The following is a 24,219-nucleotide window of genomic DNA, read 5'->3' as shown; positions in this document are numbered from 1 at the left end:
GGTGTTCAGCTGCTTTTCTTTCTTTTTACAACTGACAACTACCTATTAGAAAAATTAAAAGAATAGACAATGTTAGGTGAATCCTTTGTATCAGATTATGAAATAAAATTTCACTTGTGATGATAATGGGCATGAGAGAAAAAAAAAAATTGCTTTTATAACCTGACATAATTGAATAGAGCAGTGTAGAGGGGACTTTACTTACCCCTCTTTCCAAATGTAACTTGTTTCTGTAACAAATAAAACCCCCAGAGGTTTGGTAGTGGACTAAGGCTGACATCATGTCGATTCTCAAAATTAAATACCATCCCAAGGCAATAGTCACAGCCTGCCTCATTTTGCAGCATTCCAGATTGTAATTTAGGGCTCATGTTTAAGAGCACTTCTCTGTGTGACTGGGACTTCAATAATGTGACCTTTTAATTTTAAACACTAAAAATGATGTTTATACTGGTGTTGCTGCTGGGATCAACTTGACATTATTTTAGCAACTCAATCTGGCTTTGCAATTTTCTGTTCTCAGTGATACCCTTCTCATTGCCACTGCTTTTCAGTTACTGCAGGATCGGAAATTATACCCAATCCATACCCAATCCTTGAACATTTTGAACTGAAAATCTATTTCAAAAGAAACTAAAAGCCATGTCAAGCATTTTCACAAATGGAAGTTGGAGACAATGAAGGTGTTCTGCTTTAAAATCAACTTCAAATTCCAAAAAGTAATTCTTTTATATTGGAAGCTGTGCAATGGCAAATGTCAGCTTCAGAACTTTTCAGAACAGGAGCTTTTTTTGTTAATTATTCTCTCTCCACTGGAAAAAAGAAATAAATAAATAGATAAATAAAATTGACGGTTCAGCATTTTCAAGGGTAAAAACAACAAATGCAAACATTTTCTCAGAAATAGCTCTTTCACTTAATTCAGCTGAATGTTTACATGCTTTGAATTATGAAATGTCGTATTTTGCTACGTATTTTTCTAAGATCTTGATGCATTTTATTAAAACATGAATTAAGATGAAAACTGTGTGCTCTTGGTAGAACTAGTTTGTAAGTGTGGTCAGCAGGCTGCAGTCACAGTGTGCAGCTCGGGCCCCCACCGTGGTTTATTGCTTTCTGGTAACGTTGTGTTATTTCGTGTACACTGGGCTCACACGTTACATGCACGCACCGCAGGGATGGTTTGTAACCCGCCAGCTCTATAACCCGGCGCTGTACCTACCGGGTTAGACCGCGCCATGCTAACGGCGGTACCGCTGCCCCGTGCGTGCCCGGCAGCGCCTCCCGCCGCCCGCCACGCCCAGGGCCTCTTCGCGGCTCGTCGCGCTGGCGTGACGTCAGCGCCGTGTTTGGCGGCCCGCGAAGGGGGAAGGAACGGCTGAGGCGGCCCCGGCAGCCGCCAGAGGTACGGCCGGAGCGCTGGGGCGGGAGCGAGCCGGGCCGGAGGAGCGGGGCTGGGGCGGGGTGCTGCCAGCGTGCGCTGCTGGGGGCGAGCAGGGGCCGCCGGGCTGGGCCCAGTGGATCCCCAGCGATCCAGCCCTGCCGCGGGAGCTGCCTCGGGTGGTGCTGTCACCCCACGCGTGTTTTCTGCGGGTACTCCGGAGCCGGCCCGGGGTGGCCGGTGCCGCTGCAGCCCAGCCCTGCCCTCCCGCTGCCCGTCAACATCAGCGCCAGCGCCTCTTTGCCCTCATCTTCTCGCCCGCTCTCAGCGTGGCCCCGTGGCTTCTGCGGCGGGCACTGCCCTGGGGAGAGCGGGGTGGCGGTGTCTCCTGAGAGGATACAGGGTGGTAAAGCTGTGGAGGTGTTCCCACAGGAAATCCTGTATTAGATCAGGACAGCCTTCTCCTATTTCAGTGTGCCGAGCAAAATCAGGCGCTTGGAATTAAGCTTGCACCACCATCAGTGTGCTTGTGATCAAAGTCATGCTGTTATTTTTATAGCTTGTGTCCTAAATATGTGCTAGGTCAGTTTTCTTCTCTCTGGTTTTGGGCTCTTAGTTTAAGTTAAAGCACACTCATCTTTCTTATAGACATCACGAGTGTTTCTTCTTCCTGGTATTTTTCAGATCTGTGCATGAAACCAGAGCCCTGGACTGTAACTGCTGTAACCTGACAGTTTGATTTGAAATGGAGAGCATCACCCAGTTGTTCAGTGATTTGTGTGAAGCACACTTGACAGGTTTGCCATGGAAGGTCCACCTGGGCAGGCAGAAGATCAGCAAGAGAAGGGCTAAGCAAAATCTGAAAAGGGTTGCTTATAATGCCCTGTTCATGAACCTTTTTCAAGAAGAGGCTCGTAAGCTGCTGTCAAACGTTTCCAGGCTGCCAGTGAAAAACAAAATCTTGATGCTGTCTTTCAACTTAAGAGTTGCTGGCCTCGGTGCTCAGGCAGATAGACTGGAGGACCTTGTGGAGGAACTGGAAACAGCTGAATGCTTACCATTTACTGAAGTTAGCGCTGTCTTGGATCTCCTGGTACAGCTTGCTGGAACAGGGCCTCCCCAGCTTGTACCACAAAAAAAGGACTATTTTCTGAACAACAAATATGTTGGTAGAAATGTCAAGTATCAGGGTTATGATTATTATGATGTAAGTGTATTTGAAGCTGATATCCAATCTCTAATAACAAACGAAGAATGTCAGTTCAATGACACAATTCAGAAGACGCTTCAGATCATGGAAGCTGCCCCTGGCACCGGGCTCCCTGCCATAGGGCTCTTCTCACGGGACTGTCCGGCTGGGGACAGGTTTGAGAAAGAAACACGGGTCTCGCTCTTTGGTGCTCTTGTCCACAGCCGTACCTATGACATGGACATCAAACTGGATTTACCGCCAGTGCCTGACAATGCAGATTTGTCTGGACTTGCAATTAAAGTATGGTATCATTTGTTTTGGACTTGAATGTATGCATGCTTTCAATATGCCACTTTGAAAACTACAGTTCAAACTATAGGTAGTTGTTTAATTTGTAATAGAAGCATACAGTGTTAGAATTAAAGATGAAGTAGGGATTCTTTTCTTACTCCTAATCCTTATTTTGTTCTGTCTGCTTAACATATGGATAGCTTTTGCAGTTCCCTTAACTCAGGATCTTAAATGAAACTTGAAGGTAGAGAGATTAAAAAGGAAAACCCCTGTGGCACATATGGATGCAAGTCGTAACTTAGGGGGGGGCAGAACCTTTCTGAGTACATGTTGCACTCTTTCCATCAGACTGGAAAATTTGTGATTTCTTGAAGAGCATGCTGCTTTTTATATGGGTACAATTGTCTTTTACTGAAGTTGAATACTGTTCTGCACATACAACTCCTGTTGAGTGGGAGCTGAGGATATGGCAAATACACTGTTTGGAAATCTGCAGGTTTTCTGCGTATGAATAAGCATAAGGGAACAAACTGTATTAGTTGGAGTTAACAAAATGTTTACAAATTTGAATAATTAGGGCCTTGATCGCTTGCTCAAATGAAATACCTAGCAGAATGATTTTGTTTGTGTAACATTGAATATGCAGACATCAGGTTCTCAACCTGTAGAACTATATGCTTACCAAAGGAGTAAGTTTAGAGTTTAATACCCACAAATTTAATGCATGATTTTGGTGGTGATTGTTTTATATATGGGCATTAGTACCAGTAGAGGCTTACCAAATGGAAAGAGTGCTTACAGGGAAAAAAAATAGATGTAAAGGGAGGGCGCGCAACACAGGCTTTGTTATGTAGAGTCCTTTGATCATGAGTGATAGCAGGAAATCTTCTTTATTAGCATGTATTTCTTCAGTAAAATGTCTCAATGTATAACATTTGAACTCTCGACAGGTTCCCCAAAGTATAGACCAGTCAGAAGATGAGGGATTCCAGTCAGCATCCAATCTGACTCCAGATTCTCAGTCAGAGCCAAGCATGACTCCAGACATAGACTTGTGGGATGCAGTACTTACATATGGACCCAGCAAACGAAGATGTTGGGAAAGAATTGGATAGTATGTGTCTGCTCTTACTGGCAAATTTGTTATGCTTCACATGCAAACGTATGGAGGTGCATTTCATCTTGGTTCCAAATGACCTCAGTATAAATGATGAAATGTTAATGTTTAATTCACAACATTCAATATACTGCATTAATGATTGAGAAAGGAATAGCAGTTGTGCAGTTTCAACAAGCTAGTTATTGGATTGCAGCTGTTTCATAGGAAGAGAGAAAATCGTCTTTGTCAAAACCACTGAAGGGATTATGGGAATGCTTGCTGTTTGTGTGAAATGCAGCATTTTTGTAACTAATCTGACTTCTTTTGCATTATACAATTTATCTCAGTCTAAAACAGTCTAAATCAGTCTAAATTTTCAGTTTAAAAAGGAAAAGTGGTAATTGTAGAGCACTAGGATAATCAAACACATCTCTCCCAGTACTGTACACTATTGTATTAATTTTCCTTGTCTATAACCAAAACAGAAATTATTACTGTGGATTTCTTGATGGTGTAGTTAGAGTTGTAGTTCTTTTGACTGTTGAGTAGAAGATGAATCCCCTGAGAGGACGGTGTATAGCCCTGTTAAAGCTTCCTGGCTTCCCTAAAGTGGAAGAAAAAAAGCCCCTGAGAGGACGGTGTATAGCCCTGTTAAAGCTTCCTGGCTTCCCTAAAGTGGAAGAAAAAAAGAAAAGGAAGGTATAGCAGGGATCCTCCTTACATTCCTGATAGACAGTATTGTGCCTGATTCTTGGAGAAACTTTGCTCTGTATGTTTTCTGTAATTTTAAGTAGTAACCTAGTGATGTGTCTGTGGTATTGTTGCATACTGTTTTTTCAGCTCTGAGCCTGAGAAGCTCACAAGTTTCCTAATGTGATTTTTCAAAGCCTCTCTAGCATGCTCAAGCTTTATTTCTGACAGGTTTTTTTGCTACCATTGAGACTGCAAGGATCTTAAGAGTCATATACAGACCGTATGCCTGGCAGCTTTCATGTAATGGAGGCTACTAGAATTCAGTTTTTTGAGTAATTGGAAGGAGACATTGTTTTGGAAGGGACTGTAATCATCATTGGGAAGAGATCAAATATGTTAATACAAGTCACTACAGCATTTTGGGTATATTGCTCTTGAACATGTTTGAGTATTAATATTACATGGACCCTGGAAATCTGGTATACATTAACTTCATTTTCTTAATGTGAAAACTGCATCGGGGAAGGCCACAGAAGAGGCTGGTAGTTACCTATCATGATTTCTGTCTCTGATCTGATGTTCAAGTTATCTACCTTTTTCTTCACTGTACTGAGTCTGGGGTACAGTTTCATTGATGGAATGCACATTCCCTTGAAAATGTCTACTTTTCTGTGGTCAATACTGGCTGTGTAACATTCTGAAATGCCGGTTTTGATTTAGGAGTTATATTTCCTTCTTTTCATATAAACACATTATAATGTTGTGTTTGCTCCAACACAGCCCACCTGGTAAGAAAGAGGAACCCTATCTTACTGAAGCTGGGAGAGAAGCTTTTGATAAATTTTACAAACTTCGAGAAGGGGAATTACAACTGTTTAGCAATACTGTGCTTCAGCTTCCACAGCTTGTACTGATGAAAGAACCTGAACTGGTTAAGGATGTCTTGAATGTCCTCATTGGTGTGGTATCTACTACATTTTCACTCAATCAGGTATGGAAGATTTTTAACTGCGCTTCTTAGTCGAATCTTTTTTCTTTGTAGAGGTCTCCTTTTCAATACATTTATTTCTTTCGAGATCTTGCAGTTGTGAATACTATTAAAAAGTTGAATGTGACCTAATGGCAATAAGGCAGTATTGATATAATGTAATAGGGATGTTATTGCAGTGGGCTAAGAGTATTTGTAAACCTGTAAGTGAAAACAGGTTTATGAATACTTGAAAATAGATGTGTAAATAGTTTTGTAGATTGGGTTTTCTTGAAGGAATTAGATGAGTTTTATTCTGTACATTTGCAAATACCATTCATACTCCTGAAATTTTGCTACAGTTTAATGTTTATCACACTCTTCTAGCTGTATGGTCTCAGTTACCAGAGTATCTAAACTGAAAATGTGTTATTTTTGTGTGTAAATGTTTGCTATTTTAAGTCAGAATAAAGCTATGAAATATCTGTATCTGCTTTTTTCCCCCCTCTCTATATCCTTTCAGGCTGCTCAGACATTTGTGATAAAGGAGGGGGTATATGTATCTGGAACCTCACCAGAGGCAATGCACAACCTGCTCTCAGAAGTTGCAGAGTATGGAACCTATTACACACGACTAAGTCGGTTTTCTCTTCAACCAGTTTTAGATTCTTCATACAGCAAAGGACTTGTGTTTCAGGTAAAACAGTTGTATGAAATAATCTAGATTTAATGGGCCAGTTACCTTAGGTAGAAAAGGTAACTTCCATTTTGTGTAAAGCTGAAATTTCTGCATTCTGCAAAACTGCAAGGCATGTCAAGAGTAATGCTCATCCCAGGTTTTCAATGAACAGTGCTACTGCCTTTAAACCGCAGCTCTGTGTGCGTAGGGCTTGCTTGCACTGAGACACATGGTAAAAGGTCTTTGTTATCTCAAGTATGATTTGTTTAGTCATGTTGTTCTTTCGAGGACTAAAGGAATATAATTTTTAGATGTTAAAACCATCACATATTTATACATTAAGTTGCATAAAATTAAAATACAGGAACCTTCTTAACACAGTATGTACATATATAATATATATTTAAAAAATAAAAACTAAAATAGAGAAATGTTGTATTTAATAGCTTTAATTACTTTTTCTCGGTTCAGAATTAAGTGCAAATTTTCCCTGTCAGACATCTGTATATTATGCTGAACCGTATGTACACTGTGAAATATCTTTCTGATGCATAGAATTGAGCTAGGGTTGGTTGTGAAAACAGTGGAAGTGTATTCTTATGAAAATGCATTCCAGTGAAAATGTACTGAAGACAATGAAAACATATTCCTTTTGAATGTTTGACTTACAGCAATGTTAATAAACATAGAATAGGAAAATCTCTCTCCTTGTCTTGTTAGAAAAAGTTCTAGATGAGATTTTTCCATATCCAGTTTAGGCATGAAAGTAAGGAAACTGTTTTCCCATGTGCATATTATAGCTGTTCGAGAGCAGGGAGCTCCTCAAAGGGCAATTCAGAGAAGCTGAATCAAGATGCTTTGATATACACTGCGTGGGTCCAGGCTGTGCACTGGATATATAAAGGGTGTAGACGAGTCATCTGACTAATTTGAATATCTGCTGTTACACGGACTCTTACCTCCCTCTCACTTCAGTATACAGGCCCCTCTTACCTAATATGCAGATTATTTTAGTAAAACATTTGCTTTCATGCTGGTGCAATTAATGTGAGACACAGACAGACTGTTAACAACTTTGAATATTTTCTGTTGGTACTAGGCATTCACAAGTGGGCTGAGAAAGTATCTTCAATATTACCGAGCCTGTGTTTTGTCAACTCCTCCTACTTTAAGTCTTCTAACAATCAGCTTTCTCTTCAGAAAATTAGGTCGTCAGTTGAGGTAAGAGAATAATATTAAATATTTAAGCTTTTCATAGCAGAAAAGATGCAATCCTATTTCTTCATATTCACTAAACCAGACGATACTATGTGGACATTCTTACATAGTTATTCAGTATTTTCCATCTATTTTAACAGATTTCTTTCTATCCACCAGATTCTATGGAAAACATGCAAGGTGTTTATATTCAATTTCTTTGTTACCCTGTTACCATTCAGTTGGTACAGTAGGGTTGTTGTATGATACTCAGCTTTAGCAAAGTTCATCAAAGTGGTCTCAGAGACTTCTGGTTAAAATTGTTACATGTATTTTAATACTGTTTTTTAGGTATTTAGCCGAGCTTTGTGGCATAGGAACAACAGCCCTGGGGATCAGTGGTGGAGCTGGTGCTTCATTTCCTACGGTGATAATTCATTTGATACATTTATATTTGGTTTTGGTTACATTGTTAATATTCTTCAAAATTAGGTAGGATTTTACATGCAATTGTTAGTGGTCCCTTTGCTATGAAAGACATGGCCTCCAGTTAGAGTGCCATGATCCTTTCGCCAGGTATTTTAAATTTGGTAATTTTGTTTACTTCCTAAAGTAGACGAAGGACCCAAAATAATCCTTAGAGTGCATTTCATTTAATTTAATTCTAAAGGAGGTGTTTGTAGCAAGTAAAATGGATCCAAGTCTAAGCATACATGTTTCCCTCCATTGACTACAAAGTGAATTTGAGATAACTAGCTCAAGTAAAGTGATCTTAGTCGCATAGAACTAGAGGACATGCCTCTGATAGAGGATAGAGGACATCCTGCATTCTGTGTCTAGTGAAACATGTAAAGCTATGCATTTATGATCTTTCGTGATTATAGTTAAGTTTGTGGCCTAATATTAGAATATTTTTCCATTTTCTTAGGGTGTTAAATTGCTTTCATACCTGTACAAAGAGGCTCTCAACAACTGTAGCAATGAGCACTATCCAGTTCTTCTGTCTCTGTTGAAGACTAGCTGTGAACCGTACACAAGGTGCGTCCATACTGTTCTCTGCATGATTGTGTTTAAGAGCAGTTCTGAATTGCTAATCTGGTGAGTAATTTAACAATGGCTTTTCACATTCTCAGAGAAAATATAAGATGTATCTGCAAATACATACTAAGTTAATTTTGCTGAATCCTTCTTTCCCTCTCTTTTGCAGCTCAGTAGCAACATAAGGGTTTTATGTGTGACTAGATTAGTAAATAAATACATGTAAGTAAGACTTCTTTCTTGCTGCTGGTCCTGGAAATTCATACTGAAATATGAGAGTTGGATAAATGTCTTTTTTTTTTTTTTTTCTTCTCATACTTGTAGTGAAATCCTGAAACTGGCAACTAACAAGTTCCTTTTGATCTTCCACAAACTGGAAAAGTTCATGTTTATTTCCACTGTCTTAATTCCTGTGGGCTTTCAATAAGGAAAAATAATAATAATAAAAATTAATAGATGTGTTGTTCATTAATTAGATGCAACTAACTAACAATTGGAAGTGGAGTTCCTTTTATTGCAGCAGTTTTGTTGACAGTGATGCTTAATAGACATAATGATACTAGAAAGAGAAAACCAAACTTTGTCAAAATGCTCTAAATTGAAGATTCCTCCCAAGGCCCCCTTCTTGTTTTTTCTTCCTTCTACATAAAATGTTCTCTGAAGAAATTTAATTTCAGATTTACTGGAAGACTCACTGAAATATCTTCACAGCTCCTGCCCTGCAATTTACAGAAGGGAGCCAGATTTCTGAAATAACAAGGGCAGGAACCTAGAAAAATATGAAAGTACGCTCACTAGTATGTGCTACTTAGAGTATTGACCCCTGAATTTGTTGCAGATCTCTACTGAAGCATCAGTCATGTTCAGTCAGGGCTACTGTGGAAGGAGGTCTCATCTGCAGAAGTTGTTATCTCACTCATTTATTAACCTGAAAGAAATTAAGTGATAGTTTTTGCTGAAATAAATCATAGAAACATCCGATTTAATACTTTATTAACTTTTTACTTGCAACCTTAAAATTGAACAGTGGTTCCTCTGCTAAATGCTTCCTGCCTTCTACACTGACCCAATGTCTAGAAACAGTACTGCAGCTAGTAAGAAAAGAAAATATAATCTCTAAGGTGCTCTGAGCTTTTTTTACCTATAGCTTCAGATAATTGTATTTTTTATTTCTTCAAAAGTTTGGTTTCACACAGAGGAAATAAGAAAAAGCATGAACAAATATTCCAAAGCAGTAGATCTCATTACTGTATATATATTAAAAATGGCTCTAGATCAAGGGAAAAGGTGTTTAATATTGCATCTTTGTTTTGTAGCCTTTCAGTTTCTGCCTGCTCAAGTTACCTCTCTTTAAAATAAATTCTTCCTTCTTATTTCTCCCTATGCTTTTGGTATGATGCAAAGATTTATTGAAATTTTTGACATATACTTAGTAAATTAATATACAGAAGTGGAAAGATTATTTTAATTAAGGCAGTGTTTTTGCATCTTAACTAATCACTGAAATGTTCTATATAAAGATGGTTTATGAAAAATGCAGTGACATAATCCTGCCTGTATCTTTAAATATCACTGTGACAGCACTTAATTGCTGGGTTTTATCCTGCCTATAGCTTGTTTTGATGTTTTAGAGAATATTCTTACTGTTTGGTTATAATAAAGTTGAGAAGACGAGAGGATTGATTCTCAATATTGTACAATTATATGTTTTTTTTAGATTTATCTACGACTGGGTATACAGTGGTGTGTTCAGAGATGTTTATGGAGAATTTATGATCCAGGTGAATGAGGATTATCTTTGTTTCAGAGGTACAGTATGTATTTGGAGCATTTCTAATTTATATAATTTGTGTAGTTAATGAAATAATTAAAAATACATACTTTCATCTTTTTGTTTGATATGTAGATAAACATTACTGGACTCATGGTTATGTTTTGATTTCAAAAGAAGTAGAAGACTGTGTCCCTGTATTTCTTAAACATATTGCTAATGATGTATACATATGTGGGAAAACCATAAATTTGCTGAAGTTGTGCTGTCCTAGGGTAAGTTTTGGTTTGGTTCCTTCCTATTCCATTGAGAAAATCATGTCTCTTTAGAGCAAGATTCTAGGATTTTAGCAAGTTTGTTTCTTTATTGAAAGATGGTATTGCCTAAGTAGGATGTTGATTCATGAAAGGCAATTACTTGCTGACAGATGCTTGTGGGCTGATTATCCACTCTTACTTGCTAACACCTCACTGCAGAAATATACATTTTTAACAGCATCCAATTAATTGTATTCAAGGCACATGCTATAGTTCTTACTTTCCTTGGCATTCAAAGCAGAAGTGTTTTAGGCTTCCAAGCAAGTGCCTTCCATTTTCCACCCAACTTATAGTCCTGTTTTTTTCATGTTTAAAGATGCCTGACTTACCGGGTCTTGACTCAGTTCTCCACAGAGTTTCAATTCTACCACTACATCTTCAAAAAGTGCTTAAATATTCATATTTTGCAGAATGAGTCTTGTTCTTGATAAGGAAAACATGTTGAACTACTTTGTGTTTTCCCTCTTCTCTATGCATGTCTAACAAAGAAACCACAGAGATGTCTAAAGGCACTCTTTCCATTCTCTTCAAGATCAGAGTTGCCTAGTTTAGACAGAGCTGAGCAGCTCATTATCAGTTAACTTGACATCAGGTATCAGTCATAAGCCTGATACCTCAAGATGGCCCTCTGCTAGTTCTCCTGAGTCTGTTTTGATAAGCGTTCTCTAACCACAACTCAGATGTGCCAGTAGTACTGGGCTTTCTATAAAACAGCGTCAGCCATCATTTTCATTATAAATTACAGCTTTATCAGTCACTATCACAGTATCATAATAGATAGAACATTGCCCCAGGATGTGTAGCACCCAGGTTCAATCATCTTCCATCTGTCAGAGAGTGCCAGACACATTTCATCCCTTTCCATGATAATGCTCTGAACAGCTGGCTGTTCCCTTTTGATTTGGCTACAAAAGTCCCAGGAACGCAGCTCTGGGCTTTAACCAGACTGGGGACCGCAGTGTGATCATACTTGTGTGCTCTTGGTTTTTTACCTGTTTTCTGCACTGAGTAGAACAGCTTAATAAATCTAGGAAAGCTGAGATGAAGCAGAAAGACCTAAGATATGCAGCATACAGAACAGATACTCTGTGGTGTGCACTGTCCATATTTTTGAGAGTTATGTCTTGTGTAGATCTCATTCCTGTAGGTGTGTGTTAGTTGTGTTCCAGACAATTCCTGTTAAGTGGGGAGCTGTGGGGGATGTAAGTAAACAAGCACTAACTTTTGATAGAAGGGATGCATTCAAGTGCTGCGTTACTCAGCCTTAGTTAATTTAGATGTTCAGAAAAACAAAGCTTTAGGCATTTAGAACACAACTAGTATAAATGTATGTATCAGACTTTAGATTCCTATCCAACTAATTGGGAAAAAATGGGACTCTCAGAATTTTCCCTGTGATCCAAGTTCTGGAACATTATACCTCTCTCTCCTAGTTTGAATGATATAAATGCTAAAAACAGTGATATTAATAAAGGTTATAGATCCTGTGTGGAGGCTTCTTTCAGTGCCTTGAAGCAGTGCTAAGTTAAAAAAATACATAATTTGAGTTCATATTGTAACATTTTACACTTAGAAATGTGTATAAAAGGATATTTCTCATTTTTCAGCACTATATATGCTGGTCAGATATTCCTGTTCCCCGGATTTCAGTTATTTTTTCGCTTGAGGAGCTCAAAGAAATAGAGAGAGATTGTGCAGTGTATGTGGGTCGAATGGAAAGAATTGCCCGGTACAGTTCCATAAGCAAGGAGGAAAAGGTAAATGAATAAAAGAGTGAAGACCTTATTGTTGGGATTTATTCTTTTTTAAATACTAATTTTTCATTTCTTTTATAACTCTGAAATAATTTGTATTTATGGTCAGAATCTTTTCATTGGTCGGTTGCTGTTTGAATTATTATCTCAACACATAAACTTACTTAATATAGCTTGTAGAAGTATAGGTGGTGTGTTGACATTTTGATGTATCAAATGAGTTTTGGACTTCCATTTGATTCCTTGCAGCAGCAGATTTGCCCTTCTACTGAAAAGTAGCAAAAAGATGGTTAAATTTTAAGGTAACAAATGTGACAAGCTAGTTCCTTTTAAAATCAGCTCAGAGACTTTCTGTACAATTAATTGCTTTATTAATATTTCTGTACTGTAGCCATAAATTAATAACCTTGATAAAGTATGTGCCTGTCTTTTCAACAGTGTATTTTCAAGTCTAAAATGTTAGAAAAAATTCCCACGTGTGTTTTTGTTTGGGTTCTTTTTAGGATTTACGCATGGAAATAGCCAAACAAGAATTAATTGTTCATGCTAGAGAAACTGCTAGTAAAGTGCTAAAAGCCATTAATGGTAAGTTGCAGTAGTGTTTCATGTGTTTTCCAGTGGGTTTGTTAATATAATCTAACAATAACCATTTCAATACAGATCGACAAATGTCAGAACGAATGGCTTTGGATGCAAAGAAACGGGAACAGTTTCAGAAGCTGAAAGAGCAATTTGCAAAGGACCAGGAGGTATTTCTGTGTGTTTCTAAAGGCCAATTTTATTTCTTAGGCAAATAATGGAAAGTGTATCTTGATCTGTTGTACTGAAGTTGAATGAATTGAGTGAGTGGAATACCAATACGAACTTCTTGCAGGAGTGTGTATTACAGCTGGTATTGAGAGTGGCTTTTAAAAGTGTTAAATATTTATGCAGCGTCGTCTTGCAATAAAGCAAGAAGAGATTGATGATGATTTCAGCTATGCCCGAGAGCTCAGAGAGAGAGAAAAAAGACTGAAAGCTTTAGAAGAAGAACTGGAAAAAAAGGCAAGGTAAGTGCTTCTGAGTAGTCTCCCAAAGCTTGGATACTCCAAAACCATCATAACCATAAAAACCTCAGGAAAAATTACTGTATATTAAGATCTATGGTACTAAGAGTTCCCAGATATTGCTGTACAAGGGTAATATTTGCAGTTAAAAGGTGGATGTAAGGATTTTTTGGTAATCTGAGCAATTTTGTCATTTGGGAGTGGTTAGTGGCCTAAAAGTCTGGGAGCCACTGATTCATGCCAGCTCTCTCCAGTCTGGGTTTTGTTATCATCAAGATTTCAGGAAAAAATGTAACTACATCTTACAATTAAAAGCTGAGCCCACAGCAAAAATGGTCACATGTATGGCAAAGCAGAAGTAAAAAGCAGAGGAGTTAGATCAGTAATTATCTGAATTGCTGTTGTTCTGCATATACTTATATTTAACTGTCTTTTGTTATATCTAAAAATGCTTAAGATAAATGAATGACCTACTATAGAAATACATATTGACTAAGAACACTTTGTCATAATGACTAATTCCTTTGTTTCCTCCACTGTTTATTCTCTGGGATTGAAGCCTCTGGCTTCTACTTTTAAGTAATTGTTTCTCAGTTCTAAAGTGCTGAAAGGTCTTATTCTTTAGAAATGAAGAGGAAAATGAGTATGTGAAAATCTGTAACTTAGCTTTGTTTTTATCTTCTTAGGCAGGAATTAATTGACCATTATAGCAAACTTTCTGATGATGCAGCCCGTAGGGAACAAAGAGCCCTATGGAAAATCCAGCGACACAAGTTGGAAACAGCCCGTCTTAAGTTTCTGTTAGAAGATCAAAAACGCATTGAGGTATCTTCTGAAAAGATTTAAGAAATGTAATTTAAAGAATTTGGCCATTGGTACTTAAAGGCTTGGTTTTGTCTTTTTTACTTACAGGAAATGCTTGAAAAACTTCCAGATGGAAGCTACAGGAGAAAATTAGATATTATTCCTTATAAACAATGCCAGATGGCTTTAGATAAAACCACTGTTGTGAAAGATCCACATTCACAGGTCAGTTTTTTTTCTTGCATCAACTCCAGGTTGCTGTTCAGGTGTCCCTCAAGGGAGTTCATTTTATGGTTCATTTCACTTCAGTAAACACAAGGTTCGCTGTAACAGCAGGGTGACTGGTTACCACACTATCTGTAGTACATCTGAAAAAACATTGATAAAGTGTGTCTCAAAAGTAGCTTGATTATGTGACTAGCCATACACTGTAATAATTATTTCTTTTTTAGGTGTCTTCTCTGAAACCTCCACATGTCAATGAGACAGTTGGCCAAAAAGAGTCTGAGCCTGGACTGGAATGTGCTACTTCTGCTGACAAGGCACTGCCAGAGCCAACAGATAATAACCCTGATCAGCATTTTCAGCCTAAAGTAGCTGGATCTGAAAGCAGTCCCCAGAGTTCAGAGAAAGCATGCAGTTCTCTCTACAGCGCTGAGTCGCTGCCTGAATCCAGTGTGAATATAGAAGATTTCTTACCAAAGCCACAAGATGAACAACCTGTTGCTATTAGCATACAAGGGTCTTTGCTGGATGAAGCATTCCGAAATATTAACTCGGATCTTTCTGAGACTCCTCAAGTAAGTGAAAATCAGCCTGTCTTGAGAAGAGCACTGGAAGGAGAAGACAATGCACCATTGCATCAGCAAAATGAGTATGATTTTAGTACAGTTCTCAGACCGTCTGCAGCTTGGCAGGGACATGTTAGAGTTGGAGAAAATGAATTTGATGTAGAGTACAGAAGGCCTAGGTGGAATATTCATGGACATGCATCTGATTCCAGCATTAGAGTGGGAGAGTATGTACCTCATATGGAGACTTACCAGCCACATGCAAGTCCTTATGGGCATTCTTCCGACTCTCATATAAAAATCAGCAGCTATACTTCTGAAGTTGAATCTAGCCGACCCCGATGGAATATTCATGGGCATGTTTCTGAAGCTCATATCAAAATTGGGGAATATGCTTCAGAGGTAGAACCTTCAAGGCCCAGGTGGAATATTCATGGACATGCTTCAGAAGCCAATATTAAGATTGGAGAGTATGTGTCAAATGTAGCTCCTACAAGGCCTCGATGGAACATCCATGGTCATGCATCTGATGCCAGTATCAAGATTGGTGAAAATGTGTCAGAGGTGGTCTCAGCTAGGCCTCGGTGGAGCATCCATGGGCATGCTTCACAGTCACACATCAAAATTGGAGAACTGGTTTCAGATACAGAGCCTCTGAAATCTCGTTGCAGCCCGTTTGGTCATGCATCCCAGTCAAGCATCCCAATAGGGAAGTGGGCCCCATCTACAGAAGATGATCCAATACCTCATCGTAAAATCATTTCGAGTCCTTCGACTGACTCCACAGTTCAGACACTTCTGTACAGTGAAGAAGCATCTCCTGCTGAAGGAAGCGGAAAGGAAGCAAAAGCATCACAAATGAAGAAAAAGACTTCACCACAGTTGCAGTCGTCTGACAGTGTTCCAGTCCTTCCTGATGCTATTCTTAAAGATGACAAAAAAGAAAATATGACGGAAGAGAAAGAAGAAGGTAAATTAAAACTAAGTTTATTCAGTCAGCATTTGTTTAAGGGCTCATGAAAGTTAACGGTAGATGTCTACATTCAAAATGGGTATTTGTTACTTAATTCCTTGCATAGATTTTTTGGACATCTCAGATTCCTCTGTTAGAATTCAGAGGAAAGAATCTGAGCTAAGTCTTTCTTCTGTATAGAAGAAACAGCATGAAAAAATTCTGTTCTGAAACTGAAACAGGATCTCTTGTGATCTTGAGTAGAAAACAGGCATAAAACTGCCTGGGTGGGACTGTTACTGAGGTGGTTGTACCTGTGATAGTCTATAGAAAAATCTTGAAGAACTTTGAGAGCAGATCTGAAGCATGAACTAAGTATTTAGTGTTGTCTTTAATTTACTTCTAATTGCAGTAATGACAGATGTGGTCAACAAGGACTCTTCTCCAGATTCCTCACAGATTGTACAGGTAAGAAACAAAAGTAGTTGTTGCAAAGATTTCCTTTTCCTTTGAAGATTAAACACACTGGTAGTTAAGACAGTAAGTTTCTGTCCTAATCTAGTAATTACTGTAATACCATACTGGTTTTGCATGCATTCAGAAAAGTAGCTCTTTTATTTTCAGTTGGAACAACTAGTAAAGTACCTGTAAGAACATACTAAGTGTGACTAGACAGATACAGTATCTCTCATGAAATTTGTACAATTCTTTTTGGTTTAGGCTCAAGAACCTGAAAAACCAAGTCCACAAGATGCTGTGCCTCAAGAAACTTTGTCTTCTGAAGCTAATACTCCAAAGACTAAGGAGGAGGAAGGGGGAGAGGAAGATACATGGAAGAAAGAACAAGCTTATTTGAAAGCCTTATCGGATCAGTATTGTATTGAAAAATATCAAGACAGTTATGATTTGATGTGTGAGTAGAGCTGTTGGAACAGAGATCAACAGCAAATGTGGGAAACTTCAGCAAGAAAGCTGAGTGCCAAAAAAATTACCTAAATTGCCAGCAAATTGCCAGTCTTAAGAACTGCAGTAGCCAAACACTTTGCTTCTGGGCACAGAGATGAGAAATTCATCTTGACACATTATGATTTTCTAACCTAGAGGGGTTTATAGAGGTTAATAGAAACAGATTATTGAATTGCTTAATTAGAGTAGCTTACAATGCTTATATGTTTTTAAATTTAGCAGAACTACCAGTTTCTCATCTCTTGCATCATGTGATACCAAGATCCTACACTTTTCCTGTGGATCCTATGGTACAATCAGCGACAGATGAAACAGCTGTACAGCTGAGTGAGCTCTTATCCCTGCCAGTGCTGATGAAACGGTCTATTACTGCTCCACTTGTATCTCAGTGAGTGTTTGTTAGAAACAGTGAATCAATAATTTAGCCATTAGTGTTGTATTCTTTATTAGTTCTTTTCTGAGACAAGAGTTGCACATAGATCTGTTCCCTTTATCTTTCTCTTTGCTCCCAGAAGTAGTTCAGTGGATGGTCCATACATTTAATGTAAATAGTAACATAAGCTTACCTATATTTTTATTAGTAAATTAAAGCTTTGAAGGTCTGTTTGAAATACCAGGGCTTAGAGGGAACTGTTTGCTCTCAGACTCATGGATTATGCAGCAGTAGTTTTGACACCATTGGTTTCCTTGTTCTTTTAAAAAGGAGGTGTATTATTTACCATGTTTGTTCTAGTTTTTATTTGGCAGATGAAAGATGAGAGGAGAAAGAAAAATCTTTTGATGATGTGAAAGCTCATGCATAGTGATCAGGATATATTTTATGTTTCTATTGAACTTCAGCTTCAAGGCTGTTTGTTTGAAGTTTAATAGAAGCTGTTCTTGTTACTTTTGGAATATATAGGGCAAACACGTATGTTGGACCATTTTCTTTATAAATATAATGGTATTTTAAGGAAAAGTTTCCGTTATTATGTACAAGATCAGCTTCTGTCATGAAAGCAGTCATTCACAGATGTGTTGACATGCTTCCTGTGTGGGAATCTACTTTCTTGTAAGTCTAGATTTCCATTTACCAACTCAGAGTATACTAGGCTCAAAGTTTGGTGCAATGTAGAAAAATGTAATTATCTAACTTAGTTTTAAACATGCAGATTGCTGTTCATCAGAACAATCTCTATACAGATTCATATGTTCAGCAAAGCAAAGTGAGCAGGCCTGAGTTGTGTGCTGGCAGATTTAGCCTATCCCTGGTATGCAAGTTAAATTATTTAAAGCTGGCTTGAATGCCTGCACTGTACTGAAAATTGTAGTATAGACCTCTATTGCTTATAGATCTGCCCTCAGTATCTAGTGTCAGAGCTTTACCAGTTATGATATTCTTTGGGATTTTATAGTCTTTCTTAATCTGTTTGTGTCAGTAACAGAGATAGAAGCCTATTGACAAGATGTTGCTCCAGGCCTAGCAGCATGTTCTAAAGACCATTATCTGTAGCCAATCTTAAAATAGTTCTCCAGTACTGTTCAAAATGCAGTTAGCTGAAGTGGTAGGTTTTAATTCTGCTATATTCTGGATGAAGATTTTATGTGTTTCATTTTTTTTGCTTATATGAATATTGTCCTGTCTTGGATGTCAGAGTTAAGTACTGGAGCATTAAACTCATGTAGCCACACCTGAATATTAACAGTAAGGAGGGAGTTGCTTGTAAGAATACCTTTTCTTTGTTTTTATTCTTAGTGTTTCTCTTGTGAACAAAGCAATAGTTGATTACTACTTTGTGGAACTGAATGTCGAGAAGCATTTTGAAGCACTGAGACACTTTTTGTTGATGGAAGATGGGGAATTTGCTCAGTCTCTCAGTGACCTTTTGTTTGAGAAGGTATTTGCTTTGTTGTCTTAACTGCTGGTTTTGGATTGCCTGCTTTAGCTTGGGAATGAGGGAATAGTGTGAATTAGAATCCTGCCTGCCTGATTTCCTCTCTTGTGCTGTGTCAAGAAACCTTGTAGTAAGGAACTCTTAATATTGTTAGGACTGAGGCAAAAGAAGGTCCTTTGCATGGAAGGGATACCCAGGCCCAAGGAAGTCCCAGGGAAGAGAGTAGTATTTCCTACTGCTAATCCCAGGAATAGAGAGAGTACAAGGATATGACACATAATAATTTCAAACTTTGTCAGATAAGTAGTCATGGAAGGGCATTTCACACTTTCCTGTGAAAACTACTGCACTATTGCAGCAAGGCTGGAAGAGCCCATTGCCATTTGGCTAAAATCCAGTAGAAAGGCCTCTGTTGCAGAATACCTACTCTTACCGCAGACATACTACAGAGCAGAGGGGAGAGCATCTGAAGAGGGTGCTGGGCCTTCTGATGAGACAGTATTTTAATGACTTACCCCTGTGTTCATAGGGAAGACAGCAAGGTGGGAGGGATAGCATTGGTTAGTATAGCTGGTTGCCCAGAGGAGCTATGTGGCTGTAGGTGTTCAGGAGCCAAGACTCTTTGTTAATACCGTGTAATTAGGATTGGTTTGTTTTGTTGGTATCTTTTCCCTAGCTTGGATCAGGACAAACACCTGGTGAACTGCTGAATCCACTGGTTCTTAATTCCATCCTAAATAAAGCATTACAGTACAGCCTCCATGGTGACACCCAGCTTGCATCCAATCTTTCTTTTGCCCTCAAGTATCTTCCGGAAGTATTCAAGCCCAATGCACCTGATGCTCTGAGTTGCTTAGAGCTAAGGTACAAGGTAAGACAGCATGGAGAAAGGTAGAATACTGCAGTCATACCATGGTTCTTACGGTGATAGGGTGAATATGTTCTTAATAATGGAATACCTTTAAGAATGGAGTAAAAAAAATGTGTAATGGAAATTACATGATTGACTTAGCCTGGCCACTGCACTGCATTATGAAAATGCATATACTAATTTGTGTGTCCCTGAAATACTTGTATCTGAAATATTCTTCTAATTTCTAACACAAAATATAGTAAGATCAGCACTGTTATTTCTTTCAGGTTGACTGGCCTCTGAACATTGTCATTACTGAGAGCTGCATGAATAAATACAACAAGATCTTTTCCTTTCTGCTTCAGCTGAAGCACATGGTGTGGACTCTCAAGGATGTTTGGTTTCACTTGAAACGCACGGGTATGTATAATGAGTGAAGTAGAGAGTGTCCTGTGTGAAGTGCTTTTGCCACCCTGTGCTAGACAATCGCTTATAAATAGTCATGTCAAGCTTCAAAAGGCACAATTTCTTAAAGAAACTTCTCTGGCATTTTAAATAGACTCTGCTAACAAAAACCTTAATTCCTTTGCAAATCCTGATTTTAGATGGTCTCCTTGGGTGCTGATGGTAATACATTTCTGCTTTTGTTTTCAGCTTTAGTCAGTCGTGCATCAAATTCTGTTCAGTTTCGACAGCTCCAGCTGTATAAACATGAAATGCAGCATTTTGTGAAGGTTATTCAAGGCTACATTGCTAATCAGATTCTTCATGTTACCTGGTGTGAATTTGGAAACAAACTGTCTTCTGTAGGTAACCTGGAAGAAATTCACAGAACACATGCTGAATACCTCAACAAAGCAATCTTCAGGCAAGCTGCTGTATTTATTTTTACTTCAGATCTTTAAGTGAATGAAGCAGCCAGTCTAGTCCAACTTATGTGTGTAAAACTGACTTCTACCTGACACGCTAAGTAGTCTTTATGTATAAATGTGTTCTTATGTAAGGGAAACAAACTTCATGGCATGTTATGAGGTCCCTACTTTGATGCTTTTCCTCAGCTACTCATCCCCAGACTGCGTGGAGTTGGCTGCAGCTCCTGTTTACCCTGCCTCTGCAAGTTTTAGGTCTACTCAGGACAGCTCTAACCTGAACGCTAAAAGGCACGCTTGCCACAGTTCTGTTTTTCTTTCACCCCATCCTTGTTGTAGCCTTTGTAAATGCATGCTGTTTGATTCAGCATGAGTAGTGTGTACAAGTAAGCCTAGCTGAAGTAAAACACTCCTCTGTACATTGTACATGCCTTTAATATATGTGCAGTGACCAGGGGTGGACTTTGAAGGAACAAATGTGACCTGATGTCTTTGTGCAGACATCTGTCTTTCAGGAGCCACAAGCGTTTAGCCCTTTGATTGGCATATATGAGGCAGAAGGGCGGTCTGAATAAGATGAGAGGAGCAGTGGTTGGTTGATTTCTTCTTAAAAAGGATACACTGGAATAAGGAAGTGGGGAGATGGAGGGAGAGGAGATGATAAAGAACAGAAAGTATGAGCAAGAAAAGAAACCCATCCTTTTATGTCTCTCTTTTTCAGTTTTAATGAGAAGAAACATACCTAAAGCTGCTGTTTGGGTACCAGGGATGAGAGGGGATTAAAGCTGAAGAAGACTCAGAGCACAGTAACATTTTTAAATGTCAGCTACACCTCTGAATTTGTTTTTGTTCTGTTGTTAGGGGTCTGTTGACAGAGAAGGCAGCCCCTGTGATGAACATTATACACAGCATCTTCAGCCTTATTTTGAAGTTCCGCAGCCAGCTGATCTCTCAGTCCTGGAGCTTCGATGCGGGAAAGCAGATGGCTGTTCATCCCAACTTTGGTCTGATGCAGCAGTCATACAACACCTTCAAGTATTACTCCCACTTCTTATTCAAAGGTAAGAAATGGAATAAATTCTAGATGGAGAAAAAAGTCAACTGACAACTGAAAAAATTATAAAGGGGTTTTGGATTTACATTGCCCTAGTAGGAAGATGTGTGTACTTAACATGTATTAGGACATGTATTTCCCAAATGAAAACTGCATTCCTGTGGCTTGCAAAGCTCTGCATATCCATCAGTTAAAATGTCCACACAAGAAATCTAACAGGTATCCCCAAACTGACCATAAGGTTTTGCTAATTTGCAGAGTGAGTGTTTGGTATTTAGCTCTGTGTACATGCTTACATTTTCCTTTCTTTGGAATTGATTTCTGGCACTTTTTATTGGCAGCAGTGAGAGGTAGAGAGTACTTAGAAGTAATTTTAGATACATCTGCATTAGTTGAGTATTACCCTTGTCATGAGATTCTAAAATACTGATTCTTGTGTTGGACTATAGCTCAGAGAGGCTCCAAGCAGTAGTTGAAGCTTATATCCAGTGCCGCAGTGTGTTTTCAACTGCACAGATAATTTCCCAGATGTTCTTTGCTGTAACATAATCTTGTCACAATCAGCTTATAATGTGCAGAAATGGTTATCTGTCTTTCCCCTCCATTTCTCTTTCAGATCTTGCTTGTGTTTTTAGTAGCAGTTACTTAACCTGCCCCTGAGTATAAAAGGTGGTGCATGAGAGTTTGGTGGTTGTTTTTTAAAAAAAAAAACCTTAATTCCTGAAGGAAGTACAACTGTTTCCTTGGATCTATTTTTCTGGAATATTTTCTAGTCAGACTGTGTTCTTCAGGAAATGAGCTGCCCTTTTTATTCTTTAAGGGTGTCCAAAAATGGTGTCAAAGGAGCAAACCCAGTTATTTCAGGATGAGTTAGAATGGCTGCTTCCAAATTCCACAGGAAGCCAGAACACCTCTGGGAGCCACCTAAGCCCATACTACGAGATCTATGGTTGCTTCATGGACAGAGATTAATAGACCATTCTGTAAGGAAATTTGCTGAGTGGCCTGGTTCTTTACACCCTCTTTATTAAGCACTACAAAACAAATACGTGCTTGTTCATCTACACTTGTACCTTCAGTCACCGTGTATGGTAAAATGCTCTCACAATGGGTTGATCCAGAATCCATTGAAAGCCAATTCAAAGTAGTCTGGACTTCAATGGCTTTGGCTCAGGCCCTTATTTCTAACTGTACACTTTCCCTTCCTCCTTGCATGGTACTGCTGCTTGCTAATTCCCTTTTTGCTACTGCATGGGATGTTTGTGGGCTTAGGGAGTTTCTATTGCCTTTTCCCTTTGTTACTAAGGATGTTTAGAGCAGTCTGTCCATTCATAGAGCTTGAGGGGTATGTCCCAGGAATTTCCTTTTGTTTTTTCTCTCACAATGGACTATGCTCAGGAAAACTTTAGCAAAGCTGCTTCTTTCACATCCAGAGGACCTAAAAATGCTCCTGGTCAGTCGAGATTATGATAAGAACACACTGTCTTACTGTGAAAGCAACTTGAGAAAGCACTTCCTTCTTACTGGAGTAATAGTTTCACTTAGAACTGACACCTAATTTTTCTTTTACAACTTACTTGAAATACTTTGTAATTCCAGAAAGAGACATTGGACCTTTCCTATGCAAAAATGATTATTTGTTTCTGTTGTCTTCAGATTTCTACATTAGGCTGCTTTTTTGTTTCAGTTAAACTGCACAGGAGCTGCCAAGGCTGACTTTAGGATGTTCTTCTTAGTTGAAGCCTGTTTTATGTTTTGTTTTTCTTCCAGTGGTAACAAAGCTTGTAAATAGAGGATACCAACCCCACTTGGAGGACTTTCTGCTGCGAATCAACTTTAATAACTACTACAAGGATAACTGACCTCTCTAGAGTAGGATCACTGTTAATAGCATGGTAAACCACAAAAAGATAATCCTGTATGCTTATTATTTATAGAAGCTTATGCAAATGCCATGCAAGAGGCATTTTTCTTCAGTGAAATAACCTGCCATCTAATAGCTTGAAGAATATAACCACCAGTTTAAATAATATAACCACCACATATGGAGAATGATGCATCTTAAAATCCACCACACCTACCAGTTATTTAATCTGCTGAGATTTGATGTTGTCATTATTGCCAAGACAGAAGAGCCGAGTGCCTGATCTTAACAGGGGGGAGAGTGCAAACCTGTATATCTGTGAATGTGTAAATGTTCTATTTTCAGTGTTGTGAATTTCTTGCAATGTAAATACATGTATGTGAAATAAACTAACAGATACTTTCTAAAACTGAGCATGAGGTACCAGTGTTCAAAGAGACATAAGTAACTATTTGACGAGTTTTATCGTCAAGGTGATGATACTGATTTTCAGTCTGAACATAACTGATTTCTTCAAGGCTGTTAGCCACAGTGGAAGAGGGCACCATAAAAACACATTGTGCTAAGGTAGGAGATATGGTATTTGACTATTCAAGCAGTTGATAATTGTTAGGTCACTCATGCCAAACTTAGTTTCCTTATCATTGATCTAAACTATCCACCTTTTGTGGTGAATATGTAGAACACCTAAACCAGAAATTCAGCTCAAATTCCAAATATGTTTCAACTACTGCTCTCAGCTGCAGGATCACATCTTCAATTTGCTA

At 38.6% G+C, this 24,219-nt stretch overlaps 1 protein-coding gene across 1 annotated transcript; it reads left to right on the top strand.

Annotated features, from left to right (window-relative positions):
• The first annotated feature begins 1,276 nt into the window (after nucleotides 1-1,276).
• On the top strand, nucleotides 1,277-23,865 carry TUBGCP6 (tubulin gamma complex component 6). Its single transcript, XM_061372946.1, has 26 exons — nucleotides 1,277-1,405; nucleotides 2,066-2,873; nucleotides 3,815-3,978; nucleotides 5,437-5,647; nucleotides 6,147-6,320; nucleotides 7,402-7,523; nucleotides 7,851-7,926; nucleotides 8,428-8,537; nucleotides 10,255-10,346; nucleotides 10,444-10,583; nucleotides 12,233-12,382; nucleotides 12,883-12,964; nucleotides 13,040-13,128; nucleotides 13,313-13,428; nucleotides 14,112-14,250; nucleotides 14,338-14,454; nucleotides 14,682-15,990; nucleotides 16,385-16,440; nucleotides 16,693-16,885; nucleotides 17,158-17,326; nucleotides 18,674-18,815; nucleotides 19,489-19,683; nucleotides 19,953-20,085; nucleotides 20,320-20,533; nucleotides 21,396-21,595; nucleotides 23,359-23,865. The coding sequence occupies exons 2-26, from the start codon at nucleotides 2,127-2,129 to the stop codon at nucleotides 23,448-23,450; spliced, it is 5,232 nt and encodes a 1,743-aa protein (XP_061228930.1). The 5' UTR covers nucleotides 1,277-1,405; nucleotides 2,066-2,126; the 3' UTR covers nucleotides 23,451-23,865.
• Nucleotides 23,866-24,219: the final 354 nt, after the last annotated feature.

The sequence above is a fragment of the Neopsephotus bourkii genome, unplaced genomic scaffold (genome assembly GCF_033783945.1).
Source record: "Neopsephotus bourkii isolate Nb327-2 ecotype Australia unplaced genomic scaffold, CSIRO-AGI_Nbou_v1 NB_1624, whole genome shotgun sequence".
NCBI classification, from domain to species: Eukaryota; Metazoa; Chordata; class Aves; order Psittaciformes; family Psittacidae; genus Neopsephotus; species Neopsephotus bourkii.
The sequence above is the reverse complement of the archived record's forward strand: the minus strand, read 5'-3'. Positions and strand labels throughout refer to the sequence as shown.